Source organism: Dendropsophus ebraccatus, chromosome 2 (genome assembly GCF_027789765.1).
Source record: "Dendropsophus ebraccatus isolate aDenEbr1 chromosome 2, aDenEbr1.pat, whole genome shotgun sequence".
In the NCBI taxonomy this organism is placed as follows: domain Eukaryota; kingdom Metazoa; phylum Chordata; class Amphibia; order Anura; family Hylidae; genus Dendropsophus; species Dendropsophus ebraccatus.
The window spans coordinates 156,512,091-156,539,270 of NC_091455.1; the positions used below are offsets into that span (position 1 = coordinate 156,512,091).

The 27,180-nt window shown below is 47.5% G+C and overlaps 1 protein-coding gene across 1 annotated transcript in view; it reads left to right on the forward strand.

Moving 5' to 3' along the window:
* The window catches only part of CTNND2 (catenin delta 2), an 891,951-nt gene that overhangs the window by 398,431 nt on the left and 466,340 nt on the right, over positions 1 to 27,180 (forward strand). Inside the window, exon 5 of the mRNA XM_069958560.1 lies at positions 3,547 to 3,663. Within this exon, the coding sequence (XP_069814661.1) occupies positions 3,547 to 3,663 (117 nt within the window). The remainder of the gene's footprint in view (positions 1 to 3,546; positions 3,664 to 27,180) is intronic.

Genomic DNA, 27,180 nt, shown 5'->3' on the forward strand with positions numbered 1-27,180 from the left:
TCACACACAGACACCAGCACACATGCATACAGACACCAGCACACATGTATACAGACATACAGACACCAGCACACCAGGGCACGATGAAGTTTGAACTTCTGCAACCTGGAGAAATCACCTGATATCACCTGCAGTCCTATGTAACACCACATAACACAGTGGTATCTCTGAGTACAGATAATGTAGTAGATTTCACCTGCAGTCCTATGTAACAGCACAGATAACACAGTGATACCTCTGAGTATAGATCATGTAGTAGATGTCACCTGCAGTCCTATGTAACAGCACAGATAACACAGTGATATCCCTCTGAGTACAGATAATGTAGATGTCACCTGCAGTCCTATGTAACACCACAGATAACACAGTGATATCTCTGAGTACAGATAATGTAGTAGTCACCTGCAGTCCTATGTAACACCACAGATAACACAGTGATATCTCTTGAGTACAGATAATGTAGTAGCTGTCACCTGCAGTCCTATGTAACACTACAGATAACACAGTGATATCTCTGAGTACAGATAATGTAGTAGTCACCTGCAGTCCTATGTAACACAACAGATAACACAGTGATATCTCTGAGTACAGATAATGTAGTAGCTGTCACCTCGGGGCACCCCTACTAAATGATGTTCTACAAAATAAGAAAAGTGTCATACAGGGACTCACAGGTGACGTCTTCTTTGATCTGAGGCGTCACTTTCCCTTTTCCTCTCCATCCGGCCCAGACCTCCATGATGATTCCTTCCAGATACGTTTCATCCCCTTAGAACCTGCGAGACAAACAATTTAGGCTCCGCACATTTCTAGCAACTTCCTTTCCTTTCTCCCCCCTGTAGGCTCCCATAGTAACTGCGCTGTGTGGGATGCCCCCAGTATGTAGGATTCCCAGCTGTGCCCCCATGAGCTAATAATGCCCCCAGAGGTACCCCCATGCACTAATAATGCCCCCAGAGGTGCCCCCATATACTAATAATGCCCCCAGAGGTGGCCCCATATACTAATAATGCCCCCAGAGGTGGCCCCATATACTAATAATGCCCCCAGAGGTGGCCCCTATATACTAATAATGCCCCCAGAGGTGGCCCCATATACTAATAATGCCCCCAGAGGTGCCCCCATATACTAATAATGCCCCCAGAGGTGCCCCCATATACTAATAATGCCCCCAGAGGTGCCCCCATATACTAATAATGCCCCCAAAGGTGCCCCCATATACTAATAATGCCCCCAAAGGTGCCCCCATGAACTAATAATGCCCCCAGAGGTGCCCCCATGAACTAATAATGCCCCCAGAGGTGCCCCCCATATACTAATAATGCCCCCAGAGGTTCCCCCATGAGCTAATAATGCCCCCAGAGGTGCGCCCATACACTAATAATGCCCCCAGAGGTGCGCCCATACACTAATAATGCCCCCAGAGGTGCCCCCATATACTAATAATGCCCCCAGAGGTGCCCCCATACACTAATAATGCCCCCAGAGGTGCCCCCATACACCAATAATGCCCCCAGAGGTGCCCCCATACACCAATAATGCCCCCAGAGGTGCCCCCATATACCAATAATGCCCCCAGAGGTGCCCCCATATACTAATAATGCCCCCAGAGGTGCCCCCATACACCAATAATGCCCCCAGAGGTGCCCCCCATATACTAATAATGCCCCCAGAGGTGCCCCCATACACCAATAATGCCCCCAGAGGTGCCCCCATATACCAATAATGCCCCCAGAGGTGCCCCCATATACTAATAATGCCCCCAGAGGTGCCCCCATACACCAATAATGCCCCCAGAGGTGCCCCCATATACCAATAATGCCCCCAGAGGTGCCCCCATATACTAATAATGCCCCCAGAGGTGCCCCCATACACCAATAATGCCCCCAGAGGTGCCCCCATATACCAATAATGCCCCCAGAGGTGCCCCCATATACTAATAATGCCCCCAGAGGTGCCCCCATACACCAATAATGCCCCCAGAGGTGCCCCCATACACTAATAATGTCCCCAGAGGTGCCCCTGTAGACCAATAATGCCCCCAGAGGTGCCCCCATACACTAATAATGCCCCCAGAGGTGCCCCCATATACTAATAATGCCCCCAGAGGTGCCCCCATATACTAATAATGCCCCCAGAGGTGCCCCCATACACTAATAATGTCCCCAGAGGTGCCCCTGTAGACCAATAATGCCCCCAGAGGTGCCCCCATACACTAATAATGCCCCCAGAGGTGCCCCCATATACTAATAATGCCCCCAGAGGTGCCCCCGTAGACCAATAATGCCCCCAGAGGTGCCCCCATACACTAATAATGTCCCCAGAGGTGCCCCCATACACTAATAATGCCCCCAGAGGTGCCCCTAAAAAAAACAAACATCCTACTCACCTAATCCGCGCTGTGCAGGCAGCAACTCTTCCTCCTCCTCTTCGGGCTCCATCTTGCGAGCCGCAGGGACGGGACTTCCGGCAGACGTGATGACGTCACATCATCACGCCTGCCGGAGGGGCACATGACCATGGCCCGGCCTCCCATAGGCTGCTGGTATGAAGTGCCGGCAGCCTATGGGAGAGAATACAGGATGAGGACGCTGACAGGTCCTTCTCCTGTATTCTGATCGCTTTAATGTTCCGCCCGCTGTGCGGGCGGAACATTAAAGCGATCAGTGCATCCCGAGAAGCTGCGCGGCCGCAGCTTTTCGGGATGCTCAAAAACAGTTGGCAAGGGGGGCCGTGCGGGCCCCCCTAGCGTAGCGGTCGGGGGGCGGCGTCCGGCGGGCCCGCCGGGCCCCCTACCGTGTCTCTTAGGGTCCGGGCCCCATACGGCAGTACCAGTTGTACTGCCCTATCGGCGGCCCTGCCCGCAGGCACTGCTCCATTTCAGAGTGGAGTGTGACAGCACTGATTAGCACTGCTTTAGCTCCTTGCTCCATTAACCAGAGCACTGCATTTATCTGAAAGTGCTCATTAGGAGTGATTTTAGTTAAAGGACGTTCCACTTTTCATTACTCACAGACTCTTTGGAAAATGAAAGGTGGAATCTGATTGGTTGCCAGGGGCAACTGAGCCAGCTCTACTTTACACCATGTTTGATAAATCTCCCCCCCAGGACGTAAATGTACATCCAGGGTCGTCTGGTGACAGACATCCACATTTACGTCCAGAGACGTCTAGGTTTTAATATTTATTCTAAGGGACTCAAAGAAGCTAGGTGTTTAGGGTAAGTAGCGGAGGTGTATGCGGGTCTGAGTTTTGCTGTGGGTAAAAGGGGTAGGTAGTTTTGCAGAAGGGTAAAAATAGGATTATAACTATAGTTATAGCTATAACTCACTATAGTGAAATAGTTGCAGGAGTTCCTCTGAAGCATGTCTTTTCTGAGCCAGGCCCACCCCCCACCCACTTATCCCATATACAGCAAGTGAAAGCTTTGCTTTGGTCAACAGGGACAGTTTTTCTTTTAAACAGTTTTTATTTATTCCCTTACTTTCTGTGAAAATGCAAGAGTGAAGGTAGAATGTTGTTTTCATCATAATTTTTATTTTACAGATGGTCAAAAAGATATAGAGGATGAATTAACAACTGGCCTAGAACTGGTTGATTCATGCATTAGATCTTTGCAAGAGTCTGGCATTCTTGAATCGCAAGATTTTACATCCAGTGAACGTAAGTAGATATTCTGACTATTATTGATATTTTAGCTGTTTAATTTATCTTAATATGGTATTTTTTTACAATATTGTTGGTTTGTAGCTTATCCTATCTAGTGTAATAAATCTCCAAGAAATACAAAGGTGTTTAGTGTTTAAAGCAGTATTCTAGAAAGAAAAGTGCCAGATATTTGTAATTTACATCTATAAAAAAAAAATGTCAAGTCTTCCAGTACTTATCAGCTGCTGTATATCCTACAGAAAGTGGCATTCTTTCCAGTCTGGAGAGCAGGAGAGTTTTTTATGGGGATTTGCTACTGCTCTGGACAGTTCCTGACATGGACAGAGGTGGCAGAAGAGAGCACTGTGTCAGACTGGAAAGAATACACCACTTCCTGTAGGACATACAGCAGCTGATAAGTATTCAAATACTTGATATTTTATAATAGAAGCAACTTTCTAGCACTAGTTGATTTGAAATTTTTTTTTTTTGCAAACTACCCCTTTATTAAAATTATATTACTTTCTAAGTTTGTTAATAAAATTTGTTAAGCATAGCAGAAGCACGTGTTTTTAAGTGTTATAGTGAGTAGGCAGGTGCAAGGGATTATTCCTAACCAACAAAACCAACCATACAGTACAGTACTGTAAAAGTTTAAAAGACCCCCTTGCCCATTATAAAAATATTTAAAAATAAAAAAATAACATATTACATATCGTAGCGTGCGGAATTGTCCGATCTATTAAAATATAACATTATTGTTCCCACATGGTGAACGGCATAAACGAAAAAAAAATATATATCACAAAAAATATATAAAAAGCAATCAAATTTTTTCTGTTACACCAATATGATATTAATAAAAACTAGAGATCATTGCGCAAAAAATGACACAGGTCATAAAATGAAGCAGAGTGCAGCATAAAAGACAGCCTTGGATTACTAATGGATTACCAAATGATGAGAATAAAATGGGGAAAGGGGTAGATGTAAAAGAGAGAAGGAGAATATAGTCTAATTTTTACTTACATTTTTACGTAAATTTTCTTTCTTGTAGTCCAAAGCAGCAGCACAAATGGGGAGATTCTATCTTCCTGCAATGATAGGACAGATGGTTAAAACAATTAAAGACTTAATTGACTCGCCTACCCTTGGCTTCTTGTGTAATTCTAACAACAATATATAACAAGAAAAAAATTGAGAAGGTAGTCTGTGCTGCTGCTTTGTCCTACAGGAAAGAGAAATTATGTTAAAGCGGCACTATCAGCATGTTCTGCCGAAAGAACCTGCTGATATGCCACAGTAGCCCTTTACCTCATAAGTTGATTGCCTTTAGGACTGCTCCTGTTCGCCTCTTCAATTATCTTAAAATCGATAATTGCCCCTATGCAAATTCATGGCTGAGGAGCATTTGGGGCATCGCCTTTCTCCAAGAGCATCGCTGTGTGCTTCCCAGTCTGCTCCCATCTGTCCCGCCCCCCCTCCTTCAGCGCCCCCTCCCGTCCAGCTCCCTCATGCAGCCGCCTCCTGTCCCGCCCATCTCGCCCCAGTTCGGCCCACTATGCATAGTGGCCTCTACCCAGCGCATCTGCCAGGAAGCTGTCCCATTGGCCGACGGCCTGCTTCCCGCACATGTGCGATTCGGCTGACGGGACAGCTTCCTAACAGATGTGCTGGGAAGAGGCCACTATGCATATATGAATATGCATAGTGGGCCGAACTGTGTGGGGCGGGCTGGGTGAGATAGGCGGGATGGGAGGAGGCTGCATGAGAGAGCTGGATGGGAGGGGAGGGGGTGCAGGAGGAGGGGGGGGCGAGACAGATGGGAGCAGACTGGGCGGCACACAGGTGCTCCCAGAGAAAGGCGACGCCCCAAATGCTCCTCAGCCATGAATTTGCATAGGGGCAATTATCGATTTTAACCCCTTAACAACACAAAGCATATATTTACATCCTGTAGCCGCCTCGGGCAGTTCAGAGGGGACCGCGCAGTAACCCTGCTCTGAACCGCCGGGGTCCCGGGTGCGGCATGTAGCCCGGGACCGCGGCTATTAGTGGGCACGGTCCGATCGCCGTGTCCTTTAATAAAGTTATCACGGCTCGGCACTCGGTTGATTCCGGCTGCAGCAGCCGAAAGCATTCGAGTGCCTATTTCATTGATCTATGCTGTATTACTATATACAGCATTGATCAATGAGAGATCAGAGTGCTTATACTAGAAGAACCTCCCCTAATAAAAGTTTGAATCACCCCCCTTTTCCCATGTTATAAATAAAAATAAATAAACAAACATGTTTGGTATCGCCTCGTGCGTAATCGAACTATTAATTTATCACATTCCTGATGTCGCATAGTAAACAGCATAAAAAGTAAAAAAGTAAAGCGCAAAAAAAGCCCAAAGTGCATATTTGCTCAATTTTTGGTCACATCAAATCCAGGAAAATTGTAATAAAAAGTGATCAAAGAGTCAAAGAGTTGCATATGCGCAATCAAGTAACCCGATAGAAAAAAAACATCATTGCGCAAAAAAATTACACCTTACACAGCCCCATAGACCAATGGATAAAAGCGCTATAAGCCTGGGAATGGAGCGATTTTAAATAACATATATTTGTTAACAATGGTTTGAATTTTTTACAAGCCATCTCATAATATAAAGTTATACATGTTACATATTCTTTTAATCGTAACTACTTGAGGAACATATATAACAAGTCAGTTTTACCCCAGGGCGAATAGCGCAAAAACACATACCCCCCAAATAAACAAAATGCGTAGGTTTTTTTTTCCCTGTATCCATCCCCTCCTTGGTTGAACTTGATAGACATGTGTCTTTTTTCAACCGAATTAACTATTTAACTATGTAACTATGTAATTTCACCACACATTGAAATTTTTTTTGGTTTTGCAGCGTACTTTATGAAACAATTCAGTCTATCATTGCAAATACAATTAGTGGCACAAAAAATAAGGGCTCATATGGGTCTCTAGGTGAAAAAATGCAAGTGATATGGCCTTTTAAAGGGGTACTCCAGTGGGGGGCACTTTTTTACTGGGAACGGGGAGGAGGTGGCCGAGGAAAAAGATGTCCACTCACCTCCCCGGTTCCAGCGGCAGGTCCCGCATCGCGGCGCTCCGGTGCCCGGTTCCCGGACTTTTCCGAGTGTCTGACGCGGGCCCGAGACGTGACGTCTCAGGTCTGCTCAGCCACTCAGTGAAGGCGTCGGGATCCATTTCAAGTCCGCTCAGATTCCGCCTCCTTCACTGAGTGGCTGAGCGGACCTGAGTCGTCACGTGACTGGGCACCGGAGTGCTGCAATGCGGGACCCGCCGCTGGAATCGGGGAGGTGAGTGGATGTCTTTTTCCTCAGCCACCTCCTCCCTGGTCCCAGTAAAAAAGTGCCCGCCAACTGGAGTACCCCTTTAAGCACAAGGAGGAAAAAAACGGAAGTGCAAAAATGCAAGTTGGCTCTGTCCTTAAGGGGTTAAGATGATTGAAGAGGTAAACAGGAGCGGTTCTAAAGGTGATCAACTTATGAAGTAAAGGGCTACTGCAGCATATCAGCAGGTTCTCTCGGCAGAACCTGCTGAGAGTGCCGCTTTAAGTAAATAAAACACCTTCCCTTATGTCCTACTTAGCAGCACGAAAGGGAATGTAGCAAGACACATAAAGGTGGGGATGTTACTTATTTGCCATAACCACCGCTTTACCAAAGGTCAATTGGTCATATGACCTAATGTCCAGTCTATAACCAAGAAGCAGATCTTGTCAATGAGTACAGAATTCGTGTGCTCTGATTTACTGAGGTACTTTGAATCTGGCTTCCTGACAGAATACTGAGATGGTCTTTATTACCCATTTAGAGTAGACTTTGAAGATTTGCAGATTTGGCTTTACCCTCAACTCTTCCTCATTGATGGGTTTTAGCAATAACACAGGCAACTCAATCTGTTGACCTGTGTTAAATGAAACATGGAACCTTTGGTTAAAAATTCACACCAGCACCCAATCCTGAAGAGGTAAAAATCGCCACGAAGCAGAGTTTCAGAAAAAAGATCTTTAATAGTGATGAGCGAGGCCAGTTGTCAGTCAACACTCATCATCAAGGGTACACTTGATGCCTCTCGACCAGGGGTGGTGAGGCCCCGGCCATGGCTACACAAAAAAAAAAAACAGCTGGCTGGTTGGCGGGGGCGCGATCGGCGGGCCCCCGGCAACCAGTCCCGCTCCTCCGCAGACGTAGTCAGAGCATGGCAGTGAGGACACAGGGAACCATTAGGAGTGAGGAAGCAATTGAGCCTCCCAATAATCAGGCCAGACCCTGCATGGCGGAAGAAGACTTGGCAGTTGGCTGAGAATTGTAGGAAGAGGAGGAGGAGTAGAGGAGATACCAATAATCTTCATGTTCAGCTGCTTTCCCCGGGTGGACAGTTGAATTCAGGTGAAATCCAGGCTTTGTTCATTTTTATAAACGTCAGCCTGTCAGCGCTGTCAGTGGACAGGCGGGTGCGCTTATCAGTGATGATGGCACCAGCTGCACTGAAGACCCGCTCTGACAACACGCTAGCGGCAGGGCAGGCCAGCACCTCCAAGGCGTAAAGTTGGGGCCATGTATCCAGCTTTGAAACCCAGTAGTTATAGGTAGCAGAGTGATCGGTAACGACGGTGGTATGGTCAGCAAGGTACTCCCTCACCATCTTCCTGAAGGCTTCCCCCCTACTCTGTCTAGACTGGGGACGGTTGACATAGTCTTGCTGGGGTGCCATGAAACTGTCAAAGGCCTTGGAGAGTGTTTCCCTGCCTTGACAAGCTGCCTGCTCCACCGCTCCTCTCCCCCGCTCTTTGGCCCACAGATCTACGTCCTCTGGCGCTAGTGGTGTCAGATGGGAAGTACATTTTCAGCTTCTGCACCAGGGCCTGTTGATATTGATTCACTCTCATACAGCAATCCTCGGCAAGAATGAGAGTGGGAAAGTTCTGTTTGTACCAAGGGTCCAGGAGGGTGAACACCCAGTAATCTGTGTTGTTAAAAAAAAATTTAACCCGAGGGTCACGGGAAAGACAGCCTAACATAAAGTCAGCCATGTGTGCCAGGGTCCTAACACTCAAGAACTCCCTCTCCTGACTAGCCTTAATTTCCTCCTCCTCCACCAATTCACCCTCTTTAGGCCATACACGCTCAACAAGTAAGGATTGAGCATGGGTACCCTCTTCAGTGGCGGCACCAGTCTGCTCCTCTTCCTCCTCTTCTTCATCCTCCTCATCCTCTACTCGGTGTTGAGAAACTGACGTCAGGGTGGTCTGGCTATCTAGCGGTGGTTGTTCTTCACCCGTCTCCTGAGACAAAGGCAAAGTCTCAGACTTCAGGCTGAGCAGGGAGGTTTTAAGCAGACAAAGCAGCGGGATGGTGAGGCTGATGATGGCGTCATCTCTGCTGACCATCTGTGTTGACTCCTCAAAGAGGCCCAGTACCTAACAGATAGCAGACATCACGTCCACTCCTCATTGTAGATTTGAGGTAGCTGACTGACCTGACTACCGCTTCGCACCGAGGTTGACATCTGGCATTCCACAATGGCTCTGCGTTGCTGGTAAACCCTGGCTACCATCTGGAAGGTGGAATTCCACCTTGTGGGCACGTCGCACAGCAGTCTGTGAGCCGGCAGTTGCAAGCGCCTTTGCACTGCCCTAATAGTGGCAGCATCCGTGGTTGACTTGCGGAAATGCGCACAGATGCGCCACACCTTGGTGAGCAAGTCAGCCCGATTGAGGTAGGTCTTAAGAAACCGCTGCACCACTAGGTTGAACACGTGAACCAGGCATGGTACATGTGTCAGGCTGCCGAGTTGCATTGCCCCCACCAGGTTTCGCCCGTTGTCACACACAACCATGCCTGGTTTGAGGCTCTGTGGAGCCAGCCAAAAATCTGACTGCGCCGTGATGCCCTGCAACAGCTCCTGGCCCGTGTGCCTCTTGTCGCCTAAGCTCAGCAGTTTCAACACCGCCTGTTGGCGCTTACCCACCGCACTGCTGATGCTACAAGATGGCGGCGACGTGCTTGTGGAGGGAAGAAGAGGAGGAGAAAGAGGTGTACAACTTGTGAGAGACTGCAACCGAGGTAGGCCCCACAATCCTCGGGGTGGGCAGCACATGAGCGGAACCAGGGTCAGACTCTGTCCCAGCCTCCACCAAGTTGACCCAATGTGCCGTAAGGGAGATATAGTGTCCCTGCCCGCCAGCACTTGTCCACGTGTCCGTGGTTAGGTGGACCTTGTTGCTGACCGTGTTGGTCAGGGCACGGATGATGTTATCCGACACGTGCTGGTGTAGGGCTGGGACAGCACACCATGAAAAGTAGTGGCGGCTAGGGACAGAGTACCGAGGGACAGCCACCGCCATGAGGTTTCTAAAAGCCTCTGTCTCTACCAGCCGATAGGGCTTGCATATGAAATACAGATATCTGGAAAAAATAGTTGTAGTAACCAATGGTTTGGTGGGGCTGTACGGTGCAAACTGGTATGGGCACCAACTGTACACACTTTCTGTCACCCCTATACAATGATCAGTGAAGTTCTATGCAGGATGCACTACAAATCCCAGCAATACAGTGTAGTACACCAGGACCACCAGCCCCAACATGCAACACCTAATGTCCCCTTTGTGCCAGCAGCCGGTCACCACAGTGTGCTGGTTAAATCACAGTAGCAGCACTGCAACTCCCAGCCAGCAGTCTCTAGTAATAGTATTAATAAAAGCTTTTAAGCCCTTAAAAGGGCTGTTTGTTTGTATTGCTAGTATACCCTGCCTACTGGAACGCAAAATCCTACACTGGCTCTCTCACTCAGCAGCAGCAACTCTGTCCCTGATCTCTTCCAGCACACGTCTGAAGCAAGTACTGCCGGATCTGGCCAACCAATCGCTGCTATCGACATGTATGGGTCCCACGTGATCGCAGGATGTACCAAAGAGTCTCCTGCATGTTTATTGGCTGAGAAATAGCGCTCAAACTTACAGGAAACGGATGATGAGATCCTTGAGTATCGCAAGATGCTCGTCCAAATAACGAGCACCATCAAGTACCGTAATACTCGATCGAGTACCAAGCTCGGACGAGCATGCTCGCTCATCACTAATCTTTAAGTCAACTGACCATAAAGGCTCGCAGAGGTCAAACAGAGTTCAACTAACACAAGTTCCAAATCCCAACTGGGACTGTTATAGTGTAAAGGTGGCCATAAAGGTTATGTTACTTTGGGTTAAAACATTGTAATCCTTAAAGTGACTCTGTACCCACAATCTGTCCCCCCCAAACCACTTGTACCTTCGGATAGCTGCTTTTAATCCAAGGGTCCGTCCTGGGGTCCGTTCGGCAGGTGATGCAGTTATTCTCCTAACAACAACTTAATCCCGCAGCGCTGCGTCTAACGTCCGGGGCTTACATTTGTATATGCATTAGGCTGGCACCACCTCTCCGTCCTTCCTCCCCACCCTACTCATCATTAGGAATAATGCAGGAACATTTACTGCTGTTTGAGCATTGCACAGGTGTATTAACGATCCAGCCCATGTTTATTATGCACACAGGGGGGGAATAGGAAGCAATCTGCCTGGAGCATTCCTAATGATGAGGATGGTGGGGAGGAAGGACAGAGAGGGTGTGCCAGCCTAATGCATACACAAATGTAAGCCCCGCCCCGACACAGCGCTGCAGGATTAAAAGTTGTTTTTATGACAATAACTGCATCCCCTGCCGAACGGACCCCAGGACAGATCTTGGATTAAAAGCAGCTATCCGAAGGTACAAGTGGTTTGGGGGGGTCAGATTGTGGGTACAGAGTGGCTTTAACATGGCTTCAGCCTTGTATCTGCTTCTGGAAGAAGGAAAGGAATGCTGGAAGCATGCCTAGGAGGAGAGCACCATGAACCTTCATCGTAGCCACAACACAGAAACAAGAAAGAGACACTGTTATATAAACAATATATGGTAAACAACTAGAGATGAGCTAACCGGGTTTGGGTCAATCCAAACCCGGTTAGCTCATCTCTAGTTGTTTACCATCGGCATTTGATTAGCTGGGGCTGCTGAACTTGGAAAAGGTCTAAGTTTGTCTGGAAAACATGGATACAGCCAATGACTATATCCATGTTTTCCACATAGCCTTAGGGCTTTATCCAAGTTCAGCAGCCACCGCTAACCAAATGCGAAAGTTCGGGTTCGGATCGACTCGAGCATGCTCGAGGTTCGCTCATCTCTATATACAACACATTGTGCCAGCTTGACTGCGCAGGCTAGGAATCAGCTGACCATCTATGGATTGACCTATCAGAGTGTGATATGTATGTGTCTTGTGACATGAAATTAAATTGCCTGTATTGAAAGTTTATATATTTCATGTGAAACCAAATAAAGCTTTGAGTGCACACTCCTGACTCAGCTGAGAGAGGAGGTTATACCGTCTTTTTGCCTGGTGTCATGTCCTCGTCGCTAGCGTTCAGCTTACTTAATTTGGACAGGGATAGTCTCTTGGGAATGAGGCAGATAAAAAGCAAATCTCACCTTATCAATAGTAGGAGTAATAAATGGCCTTGATAAATCTCTGCATCAGCCCATCATGCAGTAATCTTCAGTTTGGTATCACAGAGAGTCAAGAGGTGAACTCTTGTATCACCACTAGCGATGGCGTAAGCCGTACCAGGGAGCGGAGTCTAAGGGGCCCCTGGTTTTACCAGTGCCCACCGCAAGGTGGGATGGTCTTGCTGTGACCCTGGCTTGGATTTTAAGGGGTGGCGGGTGAGGTGCAGTTGGAGACATGTACGCAGGTAGGCAGGAAAACAGCAGGACTTACAGCTGGAACCAGGATAGTAGACACAGGCTGAAATCACAGGCAGCAGGAACCAGGAACAGTAGACACAGAGCAATAATCACGAGCAAGCTGGGAAGCATGCAGAGGCTCAAACAAGTAGGACAGGGCAGGATGCAAATCACACAGTAAGGCTGCTTACTGCTTACAGCAGTTTTTCCCAATCGGGTGAGAAATGTGCACTGTCTCTTTCAGCATCTCTAGGAGCTGCGGCCGCGAAGCATCTAGGGATGAACAGATCACTTTGATGTTCCGCCCGCACTGTGAGCGGGCAGAACATTAAAGTGAGCATATTGTAGTAGCTGGACCTGTCAGAATCCTGCTCCTACATTCAATCTCATAGGCTGCCGACACTTCATACCTGCAGCCTATGGGACTCCGGGACGTGACCTCTCCGGCAGGCATGATGATGTGATCATGTGTCATCACGCCTGCCAGAGGTCCCGTCTCCACGGCTCGCAAGATAGAGCCCGAAGAGGAAGGAAGAGCTGCTCCCTGCAGCCACAGAGCCCCGATTAGGTGAGTAGGACAGAGCAGGGGACATTATTATTTCATGGGGGCACGTCTGGGGGCATTATTATTTCATGGGGGCACATCTGGGAACATTATTATTGCATGGGGGCACATCTGGGGGCATTATTATTGTATGGGGGCACATCTGGGGGCATTATTATTGCATGGGGACATTATTGTTTCATTGGGGCACATTTGGAGGCATTATTGCACGAGGGCACATCTGGGGGCATTATTATTGTATGGGGGACATTATTGTTTCATTGGGGCACATTTGGAGGCATTATTGCACGGGGGCACATCTGGGGGCATTATTATTGTATGGGGGCACATCTGGGGGCATTATTATTGCATGGGGACATTATTGTTTCATTGGGGCACATTTGGAGGCATTATTGCACGGGGGCACATCTGGGGGCATTATTATTGTATGGGGACATTATTGTTTCATTGGGGCACATTTGGAGGCATTATTGCACGGGGGCACATCTGGGGGCATTATTATTGTATGGGGACACATCTGGGGGCATAAATATTGCATGGGGGCACATTTGGGGGCATAAATATTGCATGGGGGCACATTTGGGGGCATAAATATTGCACAGGGGCACATCTGGGGACATAAATATTGCACTGGGGCACATTTGGGGGCATTATTAGTATATGGGCACAGCAGGGGATCCTACATACAGGGGGCAACCCACATTCCTACTCGCTTTACTGCACATAACACCAAACAGTGCAGTTACTATGGGAGCCTATTAGAGATGAGAGAACTTTTCAAAAGTTCGTTCCGACCGGACTTCCGGATTTTTAAAAGTTTGACCGAATTTCGGGTTTCTTCGGATTTAATAGTTTAAAGCATCTATATGATACGGGGGTAGTGTATTTTGTTGAATTTAGGGCTCTACATGTCAGTAACATCATTATCTTTTCAATATCTCAAAGTCAATTTTTTTTTTAGATTTCAATATTGCCCATTACAGGGTCTATGCAGGAAATGTACCATTACAGGGTCTATGCAGGAAACTCACCATTACAGGGTCTATGCAGGAAATTCACCATTACAGGGTCTATGGAGGAAAAAGGTCACAAATGCAGTGAAGGAGGAGCAGTAGTCATTGGAGGCCAGTGGAGGTCCAGCTATAGTCATTTTAGGCCAGTAAAGGAGCAGCAGTAGTCAACATGGAGGCCAGGGAGGAGCAACAGTAGTCAGCATGGAGGCCAGGCAGGATCAACAGTAGTCAAAATGGAGGCCAGGCAGGATCAACAGTAGTTAACATGGAGGCCAGGCAGGATCAACAGTAGTCAACATGGAGGCCAGGCAGGATCAATAGTAGTTAAAATGGAGGCCAGGCAGGGGCAACAGTAGTCAACATGGAGCCCAGGCAGGATCAACAGTAGTCAACATGGAGGCCAGGCAGGATCAACAGTAGTTAAAATAGAGGCCAGGCAGGATCAACAGTAGTCAACATGGAGGCCAGGCAGGAGCAACAGTAGTCAAAATGGAGGCCAGGCAGGATCAACAGTAGTCAAAATGGAGGCCAGGCAGGATCAACAGTAGTTAAAATAGAGGCCAGGCAGGATCAACAGTAGCCAACATGGAGGCCAGGCAGGATCAACAGTAGTCAAAATAGAGGCCAGGCAGGAGAAACAGTAGTCAACATGGAGGCCAGGCAGGAGCAACATTAGTCAACATGGAGGCCAGTGAAGGCCCAGCAGTAGCCAACATGGAGGCCGGACAGGATCAACAGTAGTTAAAATGGAGGCCAGGCAGGAGCAACAGTAGTCAATATGGAGGCCAGTGAAGGCCCAGCAGTAGCCAACATGGAGGCCATGCAGGATCAACAGTAGTCAAAATAGAGGCCAGGCAGGAGCAACATTAGTCAACATGGAGGCCAGGCAGGATCAACAGTTGTCAACATGGAGGCTAGGCAGGAGCAACAGTAGTCAACATGGATGCCAGTGAAGGCCCAGCAGTAGCCAATATGGAGACCAGGGCAGGAGCGGCAGTAGCCAACATGGATGCCAGTGAAGGCCCAGCAGTAGCCAACATGGAGGCCAGGGCAGGAGCGGCAGTAGCCAACATGGAGGCCAGGACAGAAGCCAACATGGAGGCCAGGGCAGGAGTAGCAGTTGTATTGGGGTGACATGAGCAGCGGAAGCAGAATAATGAGGTCCATGGACAGGCGAGAGGTAACAGGGCAGCAGCAGCAGGAATGGTGGAATGACCAGTAAGGTGGAGTTCACATATAGGCCATAATATAAGCAGAAAAGGTCCTACATCTTGGTGACAACAGGACCAAATCCTACTCTGTGGTATCAGGAGCAGGTGTCACAAAGTCCTTATCTATCCATGTGGCGTTCATTTTGATGAAAGTCAGACGTTCCACACTATCACCGGACAATCTGGTTCTCCTGGGACTGACAATATGACCTGCTGCGCTGAAAACTCGCTCGGATGACACACTTCCTCCTCCGCCAAGCCTTCCTCCTCGCCACTGAGTCGCATTAGCATCAGCTCCAGTACATGAAGCATGGGTATGATGGCGCTTAGTCCTGTGTCTTGCCTGTGACCAGAAAGGTGACCTTCTCAAAGGGTCGTAGCAAGCGGCAGGTGTCATGCATGAGCTGCCACTGCCCGAGCTCCAGGTTACACACGGGGGTCGCCGTGTCCGCCTGCATCAAGAGGAAATCTGTCAAGGCCTTCCTCTGCTCATAGAGCCGGTCAAGCATGTGGAGGGTGGAGTTCCACCACGTGGCTACATCGCAAATGAGACGATGGTTGGGAAGACCATTGCCCTGCTGCAGGTCGAGGAGGATGTTGTGAGAGCGACTTGAATGGCCGAAGTGGTTACACAGCTTTCGAGCCATTGACAGCACAGTCTGTAACTGGGATGTAGACTTTAGAAAGTGTGTAACTATTAGGTTTAAAACATCTGCCACATATCTCCTTGACGCAGCGCAGAGAGAATGTTGCTTCCATTGTCACTCACCAACGTCCCAACTTTCAGATGGCGTGGAGTCAGCCACGAGAGGATTTCCGTCTCGAGCAGGCAGTGCAGCTCTTCCAGTGTGTGTCTCCTTTCCCCCAGGCAGGCTCCGTGACACCTCCGTGCTACACCCAAGTAGTACAAGGGAGGACCACTGGCTGTTGAGGAGGCTTTGGACCTACTGGAGGAGGTGGTGGAGGACCACGACACAGGAACCCTGCTGTGACAACGGGGTGGTGTCATCGCCCTTCCCTGTCCAAGTTGCTGGGGGTCCGCTGGCCATATTACATTTACCCACTGAGCAGTAATGGACATATACTTCCCTTGCCTGTAATTAGAGCTCCAGATGTCTGTGGTTAAATGTACATGTCTGCTCACTGAATGGCTCAGCGAGTGAGCAACCTTTTCGCGAACATACCTATACATGGCCAGCACAGCTGTGTTGGAAAAGTAGTGTCGACTCGGCAACTTCCTCCGTGGCTCCGCACACAACATCAGTTCACGGAAAGGTGCCGAGTCCACCACTTTAAATGGCAAAGCCTGAAGCACCAGCAACTTGGCCAGGTGGGCGTTCAGCTTGAATGCTGCGGGATTGCTGGGTGCATATGCCTGCCTCAGATATAGGGACTCCATGATGACATGCAGTGTCCGAGATTGGGGTTTTCCCGGTGCTAGGCTCCCAGACACTGTCGAGGTGTCACCACGTGTTGCTGCTCTCCGGAAAAGGTGGTAATTCGTGGTGCACCCCAATGAGAAATAAGTCCAGAGAGTCAGGGTTCGCAGTAAACCAATGTGCTTCTTTACTGAAGAAATCTTGCAGGCAAAATAGTACAGACAAAGCACTGGGCTGGTTTCTCCAGTCTCTAGTCCGTAGCAACAGAGTTGGCCCCTTCTTCTGTGTGGTTTAGCAGAGTCTCTTCCCCTCTCTAGTCTAGCTGCAGACCCCAGGCTACTGACTATCTCTCCCTTTTATACCATTTGTAAAGAGACTAGAACTTTCTAGTGGGCGGGGGTGGAGTGGAGAAGCCAGCCTCAGTAGACACAAAGTCTCCCATAGACCTGTATTGAATCTCCATACAAGCCTATGGGAATGACACAGCAGTTTCTGTCTAGACATAAACAACTTTAAAGGTCAACATGTCTGGTTTTTTCCCTCCAAAAGTTTTCCCACTCAAAACTCAGACTTACATACTATATTACAACAATAGTGGAAAACTACCAGCTTCTTAACTTTTAGTGTCATAGCATAAATGTCCTAATCCCTTCCAGACTATTGTACAGGTACAGTGCATTTGAAGACACATTATAATACACATACAAAACAAGGTTCAGTAATATAAACAGTAAAAGTGTGCACAATTGAACAACACAGTGAAAATTAACCCTTGAACGCACAACAAAGTAGAGATGGTGATAGCTCGCCATGATAGCGAATGTCCGCAAATGTCCATGATCATAGATACCCTTACTGCTGGGCACTACATTCTCCCCTACTACAACTGTGGCGTCCCCGACACAGTCCAGATAGGTTTCGTTGTCACAGCCGTGGTCATTGCGCTGAAAACAGTCATCACTAGTCACTGCTGGGGCAATACAGGATAGCAGGTATTGAAGATCTCGGATATGTAGGGCTGGGCGCTCCCCTACTTTTACACAGGCACTCCATCCAGTATCTGCAGCTGCACCTGCACCAAACTCAAGAATACACTGTAAACAAGTAATGACAGTACCATCAACATTACCATCATGTACCGACTATACAATGTGAATGAACATAAGCCCCCTTTTCAATGCAGCAGATTTAGTGAACATTTTATCTGACAAAGACCGTTCTAGGCCATAAAGCATCCATACAGACTAAACACTTAATCTTGGTATCGGGCGGGTTTGATGCCTTTAGTGACCCTTTCTGATCTCCTGGGCTGTGTGTCATTCACAGGATCAGACACAATATCAGTGGTAACCTCAGTGGTGGGCCTACAAGGTTCAGGGATAGGAGACACCGGTAGAGACATTTTGGGAACCATCAACCATGCTAGGGGTGAAAACCAATTAAAGGATGTTTTACTGACCGGTTGTAAGTCAAGTCCTGAAAACACAGTAGGTACATGGTCAGCAGCATTTTCCTGAGATGTAGGACTTTCTGCCCCTGGTTCCTTGGTTACACACAGCTTCAACTGGTTACGGTGTACAATTTTTAGTTTATCATCATCCTGTCTTTTTATTTGATATGTTTCTGCTGTAGGTATGGCCATGATCTTATAGGGCACAGACTCCCATTTATTTTCCAGTTTGTTTGATCTGTGTTGTTGTCGTAACCATACAGGATCCCCCACACTCAGTGGTTTAGCCTCGGCTTTGACATTATAGTCGTCCATTTGTTTTTGTTGAGCCTCCTGAGTTACCTGACTGGTTACTTCCTGGATCAGTTTGAGGCGTCTCAGTTGCTCTTTGCCCCAGTCAGTTTGTGGTAAGGAGTTGTCATCATTATCAGTGGGCACATTAAGCAGGATGTCAGCTGGTAACCAGCTCTTGTGTCCAGACATTAAGGTATAGGGCGCTTGTTTGGTTGAACAATGTGGTGTCTGGTTATATAGTAAGGTCAACCTAGATACCCATTCTGGCCATCTCGCTTTCTCACACTCTGGTAGTTTACGTAGTAGATTGATTATGTTTTGATTCATTTTTTCACATAACCCATTGCATTGTGGGTGGTAGGCCGTTGTACGTATTTTTTTTATATGATACACTGTGCACATGTCATGGAATAATTGTGACTCGAATGCCGAGCCTTGGTCAGTCAAAATCTTTTCTGGGGGTCTGTGTACCTCAATGAATTCCTTTTCAAATGCCCGAACAGTGGTTTGGGCCGATAAGTCTTTTACAGGTATCACCATGGCATACTTGCTGTAGTGGTCAATGATTGTAAGAGCATACACATAGCCATCTCGACTAGGCCTTAATTTGACATGATCCAATGCTACAAGCTCAAATGGCCTTTGACTCTCAATAGGATGCAGTGGTGCTCTTTGTCTGGGCTGGTCATCCTTATTGATGGCACAGACAGTACATTCCCGACACCATTTTTCTATATCCTCTCGCATTCCAACCCAGAAAAATCTCTGCCGTATCAAAGACTCTGTTTTTTGACACCCAAAATGCCCTGATTGATTGTGGTAAGCGTCCAGAATCAGATGGGCGTCCCGCCTTGGTATTACAATCTGCTTGATACAGTCATGGGTCAGAGGATCAATAATGCGCCTTTTGAGTTGATCCTTCTCATAAAAAAGGCGCTTTCTATGCAACAATAGTTTGAGTAACTCAGGATCCGCTATTTCTCTCTGGTGTGAGGTGAGATTCTTACCAGTTTGTAGCGCAGTCCTTAGTTCCTGTAGCATGTTGCTTTCACGTTGTAATTGGGTCCAGTCCATTCTGGCTGCTTGTGGGTGGACAGGGTTTTGTAGGCCAGCATCTCGGGCAGTGATGGCGCTTTGCTTGAGACCCAGAGTGAAGAAGGCCGGCATTTCGACATCCTCCCAGTAATCGTCAGGTTGGTCAGCTGGTGTACCTGTAGGAAATCTCGACAGTGCATCGGCATTAATGTTACATGTGCCAGAACGGTATTTGATAGTAAATCTATAATTGGCCAATCTAGAGACCCAACGTTGTTCTAGAGCCCCTATGCGTGCAGTGGTCAGATAAGCCAATGGATTGTTGTCAGTATAGGCCACAAATTCTGCAGCAGCCAAGTATTCTTTGAATTTTTCTGTGACCGCCCAGACCAAGGCAAGCAGTTCCAATTTAAAAGAACTATAATTCGCATCATTCCTCTCAGTGGGCCTAAGTGAGCGACTGCCATATGCAATGACTCTTTCTTGTTGATTCTGTACCTGGGATAGCACTGCTCCCAAGCCCGTTTTACATGCATCTGTATACAGTCTGAAAGGCTTGGTGTAGTCAGGGTAAGCAAGAGTAGGTGCTTCAGTTAGCTTACATTTCAGGTCATTAAAAGCTTTTTCCTCAACATCAGTCCACACAATTGAAGTCTTATTTGACCCTTTTCTATTAGGCTGGCCTTTTAACAAGTTCTGTAGTGGGGCTGCAACCTTAGTAAAGTGCTGGATAAATCGCCTGTAATATCCGGCAAAGCCTAAAAATTTTCTCACCTCATAGATGTTAGTAGGTGCAGGCCAATTTGTAACTGCTGCAAGTTTACTAGGGTCCGGAATAATTCCCTGAGCACTGACTACATGTCCTAGATAGTGCACCTCAGACTGCAGTAAGTGGCACTTTGATGGTTTTACTTTCAGTCCATGCTTTATGAGTGTAGCAAATACCTCAGACAGGTGTTGTAAATGATCTTCATATGTTTTGGAGTATATGATGACATCATCTAAATACAATAGCACAGTTTCAAAGTTTTTGTGGCCTAAGCAATACTCCATGAGGCGTTGGAAGGTGGCCGGTGCATTGCAAAGGCCAAATGGCATGCAATTAAACTCAAATAGTCCCATAGGGGTAGTAAACGCTGTTTTTTTCCTGTCCTCTGGAGCCATGGGGACCTGCCAGTACCCGCTAGTTAGATCTAAAGTGGAAAAGAAGGCTGCAGAACCCAAAGCTGTTAGGGACTCCTCTATTCTTGGCAAGGGGTATGCATCCTTATGGGTGATTTTATTTAATTTTCGGTAGTCCACACAGAATCGTATAGTGCCATCTTTTTTACGCACCAGTACTATGGGTGCAGCCCAAGGGCTATGACTGTCACAAACTACATTAGAGGATTTCATTTCACTTATTAAGCGTTTCACTTGCTGGTACATGGTTGGTGGTATAGGCCTGTATCTTTCCTTAATGGGTAGGTGGAACCCCGTAGGGATTGTGTGATGGATCACCTCTACTTTCCCAAAATCAGTTGGGTGTTTGCTAAATGCAGCCTCATGCTCCTGAGCAACCTTCAAGACCCCCTCCTTCCACTCAGCAGGGGTATTTTGATCCCCAATGTTAAGTTGTTCCCACCAGGGCACCTCTGGACAGACTTCAGTTTGGCTGGTAAACTGAGTGGCAGGATAGTCACACTGGGCAATATCATCATTCTCAATTTGCATTAATTTTGCAACAGTCTGGTATTTGTTTAGCTGAACAGGTTTGTCACTAATGTTTAGCATACGGACTGGCACCTTCCCATGCTTAACAGTTACTAAACTACGGGCAGCCAGCACATATTCTTTGCCCCCATCCATTATGGGTTCCACAAGGGCCTGGTAAAATTTCCCACGTGGCCCCATGCATGCTTTGCACCACAATAATGTCTCAGAATAAGGCTGTAACCAGATAGGTTTAGCATCAGTAACCCTGACACTCCCAATCTCAGCCTTACCATCATTAAAATGTTTATGCCCTCGGAGAGTCCGCAGCGTATGCTGTAACACTTTGCGAACAGGTAAAGGGGCTACTACTACTTTTTGCTGGAGTATACACATTAATTCTTCCATACAATTTTGCAAAACATTCATCCCCAATACTACTGGGGGAAACCCCTCATCATGTACATGCACAACTATTAACCCTTGCTGTCGCAATTCAGTGTTACCAATTCGCACTGTGGGCTCCCAGTATCCCTGGCATGCTATGGGCTGGCCATTGCTGGCAATCACATTTATCTTACTCTGAGTTGGGTATGTAAGCTGGTCTATCTCCCAATGCTGCTGATAGAATGGCAGTTGCATAGTGGTCACTTGTGACCCAGTGTCCACTAAGGCAAGGCAGGATACTCCATTCATTGTAACAGTTATCGTAGGACATTCACCAATGTATGCAGCAAAATTTGGACCTAAACAGTCTTCCCCCGAGGGTTGGTCCATTGCCCCAGGAGACATTAGTTTAACTGCCCGCACTCACGCTCTACATGACCAGCTTTTTTACATCTGCGACATATAGGCCTACCATCAGCATCAAACTTATCTGTGGGCAATCGACCATAATTTCTTGTGATGCCATCAGGACCATTTCTTGGTCTACCTCTAGGATACCACGTGTTCCTGTCAGGCTGATGGACTTGTCTCATGCTCTGTACCTCTTTTTGTAGCACCTCCACATTCTTGGCAAGCTGCAACACCAACTCTTTTAGGTCAACATCATTATTGTCACTTTTCTGAAAGGTGGTTTCAACAGGTCCCCGTTTTTGTTCGGACACAATAGCACAAGTATACCCTGGATCTGGATCAGTACCCAGTACCTTTACAGCAAGCTCTTTGAAATTGAGGAATGTCACATCAGGGTGTTGTAGAGCAAGAACTCTCAGCTGGGTTTTCACAGCATCTAATCTCGCACCCTCTACGAACTGTTCTTTCAGAGTCTGATCTGGGTCGGGTACTTCCCGTGGATCCAGGTGCTGAATGGCACGCAAAGCTTCTTGAAGACTTAAAGCAAAATCCCGTAAACTTTCGCCCATCTTTTGTTTGCGGCCAAAGAAACACATTTTTAACTCTGATACTGTACGAGTGTCAAATATGCTAGAGAGTCTGTCCAAAATTTGTTCAACAGTACGCTTCTCAGAGTTAGGCCATGACTTCACCTCCCTGAGGGCTGCTCCCTCTAACTGACCAATCAGCATAGCAACTTGCTGGTCATCATTAAGAGGAGTCATCTTGTAAATGGCACTCATCTGATCCCTAAAGTCTTTGAGGCCCGTAGTCTCTCCTCCGTATTTTGGCAGCCATGGTGCACCAAAGAAATATGGTACCGACAAGGGAATGGTAGGAGTAGTGCTAGATGCCTCACGAGTAGCAGACATATCACTCCCTCTGTCCAGTGACATGGTAGCACAGAAAAATGAACACAGTTCACTACTAGCAATTCTCTAGCTAGTGTCACAGGATACAGTCTCAATAGAACAGTCACTTGCTTGCAGTACCCCCACGAAGGGAACACTTACGTTTGCAGATGCTTTTTTGTGGCTGCCTCACTTGCAGGTCGAGCTGTTCCTGTAGTTGTAATTGGCTGTCTTGCTTCACTGGGGTTGGGGATCCACCACAACTTGCGCTGTTGACGCTGTAGCGGATCCTGTTCGTGACGCCAAAATGCAGTGTCCGAGATTGGGGTTTTCCCGGTGCTAGGCTCCCAGACACTGTCGAGGTGTCACCACGTGTTGCTGCTCTCCGGAAAAGGTGGTAATTCGTGGTGCACCCCAATGAGAAATAAGTCCAGAGAGTCAGGGTTCGCAGTAAACCAATGTGCTTCTTTACTGAAGAAATCTTGAAGGCAAAATAGTACAGACAAAGCACTGGGCTGGTTTCTCCAGTCTCTAGTCCGTAGCAACAGAGTTGGCCCCTTCTTCTGTGTGGTTTAGCAGAGTCTCTTCCCCTCTCTAGTCTAGCTGCAGACCCCAGGCTACTGACTATCTCTCCCTTTTATACCATTTGTAAAGAGACTAGAACTTTCTAGTGGGCGGGGGTGGAGTGGAGAAGCCAGCCTCAGTAGACACAAAGTCTCCCATAGACCTGTATTGAATCTCCATACAAGCCTATGGGAATGACACAGCAGTTTCTGTCTAGACATAAACAACTTTAAAGGTCAACATGTCTGGTTTTTTCCCTCCAAAAGTTTTCCCACTCAAAACTCAGACTTACATACTATATTACAACAATAGTGGAAAACTACCAGCTTCTTAACTTTTAGTGTCATAGCATAAATGTCCTAATCCCTTCCAGACTATTGTACAGGTACAGTGCATTTGAAGACACATTATAACACACATACAAAACAAGGTTCAGTAATATAAACAGTAAAAGTGTGCACAATTGAACAACACAGTGAAAATTAACCCTTGAACGCACAACAAAGTAGAGATGGTGATAGCTCGCCATGATAGCGAATGTCCGCAAATGTCCATGATCATAGATACCCTTACTGCTGGGCACTACAGACAGGCTGTCTACTGCTAGCAACACAGGGGCCACCAGCTGAAGAAGGGAATGAAGCCACACTCCCTTCCACAGAGGAGGTCTGACTGTGTGGTGCCAAGATGGCAACTTTTGCCTCTTTTAATGTGCCTGTCGCACAGGCAACAGATGACAACATAGGTATCCTCCTGGCACTTTTTAAAAAAACTGCCATACAGGCGAGGTGTAGAGTCTAGTACCGACAGCCTGCGAGGATGGGCGGGCGCTGCCGATACTAGGACCTGCAGTGGAGGAGGTTTCCCCAGTGGTCATCTGCTTGTCCAGACTACGCTTCTGACCTTTTTGACTACTGCTGCCTGTCTGCTTCTTAGTTGTGGCGGGCCTGCAGGCGGACGAATTCCCGGTTGACGAATCCGTTGAATAAGCCAACTCCTGCCATGGATGCCATGTAACATCCGATGTAGCATCATCCAGTTCCAGAATGATGCTATCATCCTCATCAGGCTCCTGCCCAGCCCTCTCTCGTCTACTGCCTACTGCTCTCCTGCTAGGGCTATCATGGGCCTGCTCTGATATCGCCTCCGACAGAGCTATGCCCTCCACTTGATTGTCCCCTGTCACTTCCCCCACCTGCTCATCATCATCAAAGAGCAGTTGGCTGCTTATAGACGCCAACAGTTCCCTTGCAGGCGGCGATTCAAAAGTTAGCGGCATGTTGCTGATGATGTCAGATGAAAGAGGTGGGGGAATTGCTGCGTGCCCGTGCCAATTCAGGGTCGTGTCCGAGGTACCCACAGATACCTGGCTGGCTGTCTCACTACTCATCCTTGTGGACGTCGAAGTGTGAGCCAGCCACTCCAGGACTGTGGAATTAGACGTGTGGACTTGATCCTGGTGTGACAAAGGAAGCTCAGGGCTGCCACTGGACCCTCTTCCTGCGCTACTTTCTCTTCTGCCCCTTGAGCCAAACTCTCAGCCCTGCCCTCTGCCTAAAACCCTTTGTGAGGTTTTCTGCTGCTGCTGTGCCATGACTTTATATTCAAATTATGATTTCTACACTTGGTAGATAAAAACAGTATTTTCTGTAATACAGTCTAGCAGGCGTCCCACTTTAGTACCTTTATCTGTATAGCAGTTTTTTATTTTATTATACACACATGCACAAGAGATATATATATATTTTTTTATATAACTGTTTATTTTCAGAAAGTTTTATCAATTACAAACACAAAACAGACATGACTGGATAGATCACAGTGAGTCAGCTCAAACATGAGTCATAAATCATCTGTCGCCAACAGTGCAGTACAAACCATAGATTCGCAAAATGAGGGGCTCGAACTTGATGGATAGAAGAAACTGCCATATAACTGGAACATCAGAAGATACAATAACCATGGTTTAGAATTCGGGCCTAAAACTCCAATCTAACCACATTAATCAACACAAGTAGACCAAACAAATCACAGGGGGGGACACAGAAGGAGGGGGGGGGGGGAAGGGGGTGGGAAGGGCTTATCCCTCACCATATCATACAGGTATAGGAAAGGCACTGTCCCAAGGATCCCATACCTTCTCAAACTTCTCCATCCTAGACTCATTGAGAGCCGACAGGTACTCCATGCGGCGAACATCTGCAATTTTAGTCAGCAGTCGCTCTCGGGACGGGGGGACCGTTGATTTCCAACAGTTAGCTATTAAACATTTGGTAGCCGTAAGAATATGCAGCAGCAACTTAGCTGCAGATTTGCTTAAGTGCTTAGGAGGAACATTAAGAATATAATGGAGGGGGTCAAGCGGCAAATCTATAGATAAGACCGAGTGAACAATCTCTTTTACTGATCTCCAGTAATTCTGTAGGAGAGCACAGTCCCAAAATATATGGGGCAAGGTCCCCCGGCCCCGAGAGCAACGCCAGCACATCATGGACACCTGAGGGAAGATGCGGTGCAATAAGTCTGGGGTATGGTACCAGTACATTAAGATTTTGTATTGATTCTCCTTATAGGACACACAAGAGGATGATTTGGCTGCACGAGACCAAATAATACTCCAGAGCTCAGGAGACAGCTCCCTATTCAGATAGGTTTCCCACTTAGTCATATATGCATGCTTAGAAGCGGGATCGTCTGCCGAGGGGGTCAAAAGATCATATATGTCTGAGATCAAACCCCTAGTAGTCTTCGTACATTTACATAACCATTCAAACGGGGTAGGCTTAGAGACCGGCTCCGTTCCGTGGAGATCCCCCAGCCATCGAGCCAGTACGACATAATAGGGGTAGGCCTGTGGTGGAAGAAGGTGTCTATCACGCAGCTTAGCAAAGGGTAACAGCTTTCTTTGAAATATATCCACGACATCCGCCAGATGGAAAAGCTTAGCCGATTGCCAGGGTCTAATCATCTCCCCCTGCATACTTTCGGGGATGTTAGGATTATATAAGATAGGGACTAATGGCGTCCTGGGGGATCTCAACGGGAAAAGCCGTCCAGCAGAAACCCACACATCTCTAGTGTGTTTCATAGGGCCTAAAAGAGCAGGACCAGGTCCCCCTGTCAGGGGAGACCAAAGCAACATGCAGGGGTGGGTGGGAGCGATCCAGAGTTTTTCTATTTCAAACCACCTCGAGAAGGCCTGAAGGGTCGTCCAGGACGGGATTCTACGCAAATGAGTAGCCAGATAATATCGGTACAGGTCAGGGACTCCCAGACCTCCTCTAGTGGTTTTAGAGAGCATGACTGAGTTGGGGATTCTATGTCGGCCTTTATTCCATATAAATCTAAACAGGGTGGACTGGACGGTCCTAAGGGCAGATCTAGCAATAGGGATCGGGAGGGTCTCCATGAGATACAGTATTTTGGGTAAAATGGACATCTTCACCGCTGTAATCCTACCAAAGAAAGAGAGAGGTAAGGATGCCCATTTAGTAACAAGGCCTGTAATTTCCTTAAAAAGAGGGAGGAAGTTGGCCTTGAATAGCGTAGAAAAGGAAGGTGTGATGTTTGTCCCCAGGTACCTAAGCGACTTATCCCGCCACGTGAATGGGTACGTTCGTTTAAGAGTCTCAACAACTGATGTAGGCAAATTAATAGGGAGGGCTTCAGTCTTTGTCTGGTTAACCTTATATCCTGACAATTTCCCATAGCTGTCAAGAATTCTATAGAGGTTGGGAAGGGAAACATGGGGGTTGCGCAGGGTCAAGAGTATGTCATCAGCAAAGAGGGATAGTTTAAATTCCCTATCTTGCACTAGGATGCCTTGTA